This window comes from Formica exsecta, unplaced genomic scaffold (assembly GCF_003651465.1).
Source record: "Formica exsecta isolate Colony F162 unplaced genomic scaffold, ASM365146v1 scaffold314, whole genome shotgun sequence".
Lineage (NCBI taxonomy): Eukaryota > Metazoa > Arthropoda > Insecta > Hymenoptera > Formicidae > Formica > Formica exsecta.
Window position 1 is genome coordinate 1255379 of NW_021850397.1, and position 6608 is coordinate 1261986.

The window sequence follows — 6608 nt, forward strand, 5'->3', positions numbered from 1 at the left end:
AAAACTCGCAATTAATCTGAAATAAGATATGTCTAGAAATATTTTGTTTCATTATTAAAAACAAATTATTAATAAAGAATCTTAATACATGTAAATATGACTTTTATTACATATAGAGGAATTTATAATTAATTATATATAAAATAAATACTTTTATATTATAATTTTTTAACATTTACAAGCTTGTGCAATGCAATTAATCTATTGCATTACAAGTTTGTATAATTTATATATATATATATAAATCATAAATAAAACAATATACAAGATTTAAGGACTTTTAGTCGCTCTTTTCCTGTTTGTTTCTTCTTTTGTACCACATGTTTGTAGCAAGCTTAAGCAATTCGTGATTTTCGTACATCCACGACGTAAGTACAATCATAAACATCGTTATTCCAATCAATAGATGCAATATTTTTTCAGCTGGGAAGAAGTAAGCCTATAAGAAATAGAGAAACAACATTACATTAAATTTAGAATAATTGTAGATGTGTGCGTGTGTGTATAAAAAATTAAAACGAGATACTTTACTTGTGATAAATTAGTAATGAATGCCGCAACGAGTAGAGAACCTGAGAACATGGGCTTCGGTACTAATCCGCGTAGAGGACGATATATTGTGTCCCGATGTCTTTTATTAATGAACATTGCCGAATGTATGATTCTTAGGCTCATATTTACGCAATTGCCAAAGATAAAACCGACTGGACCGAACCAAATGGCAAACAGATACGATGCACCCAAGAACGCGATAGATTCGTAGACCATGATAACATTACTCTTATTTATGGTCGCACTGTCAGCTGTCGCGTTAGTATAACATTCCGTCACGCCATTAATTCCTAACAGTAATACAGCAAGACAGTGCGCTCTTAGCAGAAGAACAGGTAAGGGTAAGGTCAGTTTCGAGCCGCCGTATAGCCAGAGCAATGTGCTCGAATAGGACTGACCGAATACTAGAACAATCAGACCAATAGATGTAACGATTGAACACAAATGTGTCAACACATTCACGCTCTCTTGTACATCCGCCTGAAAATATCATGGTTTATACATACTTATTATAAACATGTTATTATCTTATAAAAATCATTACTCACTGGATTTTGATTAGATATTGGTTTGTCTCTCTTTACTATTTGTGTGAAATAAAAATATCCGCTTTCTTCGATTGGACGGAAAATAAATCTAGCAGCTAACGAACCCAAATTATTCACAATCTCATAAGTACCCTTAAAGAAACAAAGTAAGAGTCAGTGTGTCTATGATAATGATATTACGATATTAATTTACAAATATACCAAATTACCTGTTCTGTGAATGTCAATACTGGCATTATAGTCATGATCAACCTTTCGCCTTCTGTTAGAATTTGTTTCAGTATTCCTTGCCTAAAGAAGCTCCATGTAAGAATAGTTAACTTTTTATCAAGATATGAGTCCTACGAAATAACTATTGTATTGTTCTTAAAGAATAATGATAGTTCACGCGATTACATATTTACATACATTATTTTCCAGCTGACCAGGTAAAAAGTCCTTCACAGTGCGAAAGGGAAACTCTCTTACCACATATTCATCACTACTGTCTTTCAAAGACATTCTTCGTTTCTGCGAACATTTGTTCAACTTTGCGATATGATAGTGAAAGTATGCATAGTGACTAGTTGTATAAAATACTGCTGCAACAAGCTGAGCTGTACCAAATGCAAGTAACGCATTCTCTGGATGATATAATATTAGTAGAACAAATGTCATAGTACGAATAGCAATCATGATTGTGTCTAGAGTTATCTGAAAGAACAAGCATCACGTGTGAAATGCTCTCACATTGTTTGAACAATTCCATTTTTTTTTTTCTGTTGTCTTACTTTAAGCCTAACAAATAGAAATGCGTTCGCAACTAATTGAACAATCAGGGAAGACAGTTCTATGATGCATGATAGTCCATTCTCACATTGTTTGAACAATTCCATTTTTTTTTTTTTCTATTGTCTTACTTTAAGCCTAACAAATAGAAATGCGTTCGCAACTAATTGAACAATCAGGGAAGACAGTTCTATGATGCATGATAGTCCAACTGCCCAAACTGCAAACGTATAGTACGATGGTAATGCCTCTGTGGTAGAGAGCACGAATAACCAAATGTATCCGAATAAGAAAGACATCACAAAACATATGGGTACTCTAGAAAACATTAATTAATCTATATAATTCTATTAAATGGGAATAATTAGGGTATATGTGATAAACAAGATAGCGACAAACTAACGTCAGCCAGAGTAAATTCACAACTTGGGCCCAATTATGCTCCACTGTATTAGTTAGACATGCTTTCATGAACGGTTCTCGTGATAAGAACAGTATCATAGATTCCAGTAACAATAATCTCACATTAATGACACCCAAAATAGCTTGACCTACATGTCGGACGACAAACGCGTTCAAGAGAAACGTAATACAGCGACAGAATATCTGAAAGAAGAAGATTTCTCTTAATCCATAATTTTATATAATAAAGTTTTTGCATATAATGCAGAAGCAAATTAGCTCCAATAAATAATATCGAGAAAGTTATGCATATATTAAAATGACGAGAGGGAGGAAAAAAGAAAAATTGCATAAATACAATAAAATCCTTGGAAAGGGTCTGAAGGCAAAATATGTAACTTGGTTATAGTCGCAGGAACTCTTTCACGTTTTTGTCGGTATACCTGAAATATAATGCTGAAAGAAGCATTCTCCAAGCTGCTTTTCAGAATACTCGGCCGCATTTTCAGGCTGATCTGATGGAAAAAGCATGAATATTTCGAGATTCCCGCCGGAAGATGAAACGTCAACGCGAATATAGAAAGGTAACAATAAAATGATAAAATCTAAAACTATATTCGTCACTCATTTCTCTTCGATTTTATTTGTCGCTCAAGAATTAAACTGCGACTCCAAAGAAAAGGTAAAAGGCAACAAAATTATTACAGCTGTTGTGACAACATTTTGTGACGAACAGCTCGAAATTGTGAAGCCTTTCTACAAAATATGGCGTCTCTGCGCTCACACGTCTTCGCTTATAGATCACGTGACTGAGCAAATCAGCTGTACGTTTGTCGTATACAGCATGTACGATGTACGGGCGTAGTAGTTAGTAGTAGTAGCAACGATCTTTATTTAGTATCCACGCGTGGCTGCGCGGCTTGTCATTCACAACGTAGACGAATCTCTATGTTTCGCGATCGCGTATTTCCTCGAAAGCCAATGTTACAAATTGTTAAGTGCCTTAATTAATTCTTCCACTTGTAAATAATATATAAGAAACTGATGAAATGGATCTTTTACTTATAAATGATTATTTGAAGACATATTCTGGCAGAGACAAAATATTAAGAACCCTTTCTTATTCGGCAAAGTTACTTACTGTATGTACTTCATCTAAGAATACTGAAAAAAAACTTAAGACCTTTGGAAGTCAAATGAGTGAATGCAGAATGATGTTGCGCTTATTAGATGATCTTCCAATGCTTCACTGCATCATGACATATGGATGGGGGAAAAAGGTAAACTCTTGTTTATTTATATAATAATGTTAATGTAAGAAATTATGTGCTCAGATGATTAAAAATTAAAATAAAATAATACCTTGTACAGCTGAAAATTTTATTTATCCAAAGAATACTGTATAATGGAATTATGTTATGTTCTATTTTTAGTCATTAAAATTTTATATATAATTTAATTATAGGAACCTGACTGGTTGATTAGATGGAGTCAAGTGATACAAAATGTAGTAGACATAATTTATTCTCCTATAGAGCACATTTCTTGGGCTGGTCAGCATAATATCATATCAATTAATATTGACAAATGGGATGTCGCTACAACTTGGTTTTGGATAGTTTCTTTACATCTGTCCTTACTTAGGTAAATTAAAATATTATTTTTAATATATTCGTGAAAAGTATTTCTATATTGAAGAATATTTTTTATGTTGTGTTACAAAGTAAAGTTTCATGCAACAATTAGAAGTATGCATGTGTTACAGATATATTCAATTTTAGTATAAATATTAAAACAGAAATATAAAATATCTTTGTTTAATAAAATAATTATTATTTAAGGTCACTAAGATTACTCAAAAACCTTCAGAAGTATAAAACAGATTTGAAAAAAAGTAATCCTGATGCACAGTAAGTATTATATTCTTATGAATTTTTAAATATAATTCTATATTTATGATAATATTTATTTGTTCTATCGAATATATAGAAACACATTGAAAGAGATCAACGAGCAACGACAGAGTGCATTATTGGTATGCACACGTCTTGCTCTGGATATTACCTATGCAATTAGTTACTTACCACCAGGCATACTTTGGGGAGGCTGTTTAAGAACATGGCATGTTGGTGCACTTGGCACAATATCATCGTTAATCGGGCTTTATCAGGCTTTTAGCCAACGACTAAAAAGTTGAAAAGTTGTTTTAGATAAGGAAGTTTTATTGTTACATTGATTATTAAAAATATGAGATGTAGAGCTGTATATATTATGTATAATAGCATCAAATTATTAATATATATTTAGGTTTATACACATAATATATATTACTTTATATATTTCATCGACAAATGTAAATTTTGCTATAAAATTAAAAGAAATACACAAAGTATTGTATGTATATAAATAATATACAAATATATAAATATGTATAATAAGGAAATTCACGTTTTATTTTATTATAATTTCTTTATCGTACAAGTAATATCCTTTTTATTTTTAATAAATAAATGTGTTAAATAATTTATCAATGATACATTATTCTACCTCTTCATTACAGCTATTTAAATGAAGACCACTTAATTAAAGGCTTTTTTGTGTTAATTTTTTAATGTTAAATAACATACAATAAGATTGAACAAAACTCTATCAAATTTCTATTAAATCGATACCGCTTTTAAAATCATCAAGAATTCTTTAGTAACGATGTGGCAGATCGCTCCGTATATATATTGTAGAAAAAAGTGAAACGCCTTAATTAATGCTAAAAGTATGATTAATTGATTTTGAGTTTGATTGAAATATGTCAAATGGATACATTTGTAGTCAAACACGAGCGATGAGTAAAGTTTAAATTGTACATTAACTGCATATTGGAAGTACCTTATATTTAAAAATGTGAAACTATACGTTAATTTTTTATTTTGTTATATTAGGGCTACCAGATTTACACAAGTGGTAGAGAGTATCGTAAAACTTTTTATATTTTATACGTTATATATCAACAAAAACCGTTATATTATTTTGCGAATTAATTTTTAAACGTTATCAATAAAAGCTAAAGAGAATAGAAGAGGCACTTCTCTCACCTGAGCTTAAAATAAAAAATACTTTAAATCTATTCACGATGTAATCTACGAATCGATCTAGATCTTAGTACATCAATATATATTGGCCGACGCTATAAACTTAATATTTTAGTTTATATTAAAAAATAGTTTGTTTTAAAGTAAGTACTTTTATTCAAATACATTATATGTTTAGATTAAGGAGCAACTTGGTCTAATTCCTTTAAAAGCTAATATTTTTTTAAGCATTATATGGCAACAGTCTTCTCAATCATTCTATATTATATTAATCAGGATAATTCTCGTATAGAAAAGTAAATATGTATAACATTAGAGAGAGAAAATATTCTCCAATGATGAGCTTAACGCTCATTCCAGAATCAGTAAAAGTGATAATTAACTAATATTTGTTTAAATGTATGAAATTATTAAGTAATATAACAGCTATCAATCATGTCGTTAAAAAATATATCGCGATATCTTATTTATTCTCTCGCACGATCATCGTGATTGATATTACATGACCTAGAATTACTTAGCGTGCCTGGTAATTTAACGTGTTCGTACAGTTTTCAAAGAGAGTTCCATATTTTATTAATTGAACAATTTATTCTAATAGAAATTCAAGCAAACGATCTATCAATCGTTCTATCAGAATCAGTCATTTAATTACGTAAGTATATATATAAAACTTCGAAGGCTTATATTGGATGTAAAATACACGCGTAATTGGCACTTACCAAAAGATTCGGGTGCTTACATAGTTAAAAAGATAATTTATATCTGCTGTGTAAAAAAATTTATATGAGGATTATGTTAAAAGGCACGACTTATTGAAACCTTTTCAAACAACATGCTATAGATTATTAAAATTTGTCCCGGATAAAATCTCTTCTATTGAAACGGATAATGCTGTCATTGCATAGACTAATTTATGGATTAATCGTAACTGATTAATCGTCATTGAAATATATCCAAAACGCTTTGATCGAGAAAGCATGTATATATATATATATATATATATATAATATTTTTGACAGTATATATTTTAAAGCACTTTTTTAAAATAATTGCTTATATATGTAGCAACCACGTTATTGTTCCACATGTCTGTGAACCATATACATGTGATATATTTAACGGAGTATATATAATTATATATATATATATATATATATATATATATATATATATATATATATATATATATATATATATATATATATATATATATATATATATATATATATATATATATATATATATATAT

At 29.8% G+C, this 6608-nt stretch overlaps 2 protein-coding genes across 2 annotated transcripts; one reads left to right on the forward strand and one right to left on the reverse strand.

Moving 5' to 3' along the window:
* Positions 1 to 88: 88 nt before the first annotated feature.
* LOC115237879 (protein RFT1 homolog) lies at positions 89 to 3040 on the reverse strand. The gene is made up of 8 exons (XM_029811240.1): positions 2714 to 3040; positions 2272 to 2474; positions 2000 to 2186; positions 1509 to 1793; positions 1310 to 1441; positions 1101 to 1232; positions 532 to 1032; positions 89 to 439 (listed from the first exon to the last, which is right to left on the reverse strand). Exons 1-8 carry the CDS (start codon positions 2771 to 2773, stop codon positions 281 to 283), a joined length of 1659 nt encoding a protein of 552 aa, XP_029667100.1. The 5' UTR covers positions 2774 to 3040; the 3' UTR covers positions 89 to 280.
* An 87-nt stretch (positions 3041 to 3127) lies between these two features.
* Positions 3128 to 4713, forward strand: LOC115237880 (peroxisomal membrane protein 11C). Its single transcript, XM_029811241.1, has 4 exons — positions 3128 to 3550; positions 3736 to 3914; positions 4112 to 4180; positions 4260 to 4713. The coding sequence occupies exons 1-4, from the start codon at positions 3320 to 3322 to the stop codon at positions 4465 to 4467; spliced, it is 687 nt and encodes a 228-aa protein (XP_029667101.1). The 5' UTR covers positions 3128 to 3319; the 3' UTR covers positions 4468 to 4713.
* Positions 4714 to 6608: the final 1895 nt, after the last annotated feature.

Bases quoted from the DNA above. Each gene is read 5' to 3' on its own strand.
- LOC115237879 (XM_029811240.1), bottom strand. From the start codon at position 2,773: ATGCGGCCGAGTATTCTGAAAAGCAGCTTGGAGAATGCTTCTTTCAGC. The intron at 1,233-1,309 runs GTAATTTGGTAT...TGTTTCTTTAAG, and splicing joins TATTGACATTCACAGAACAG to GGTACTTATGAGATTGTGAA. The intron at 440-531 runs GTAAAGTATCTC...TATTTCTTATAG, and splicing joins TCATTACTAATTTATCACAA to GCTTACTTCTTCCCAGCTGA.
- LOC115237880 (XM_029811241.1), top strand. From the start codon at position 3,320: ATGGATCTTTTACTTATAAATGATTATTTGAAGACATATTCTGGCAGA. The intron at 3,915-4,111 runs GTAAATTAAAAT...TTATTATTTAAG, and splicing joins TTACATCTGTCCTTACTTAG to GTCACTAAGATTACTCAAAA. The intron at 4,181-4,259 runs GTAAGTATTATA...TCGAATATATAG, and splicing joins AAAAGTAATCCTGATGCACA to AAACACATTGAAAGAGATCA.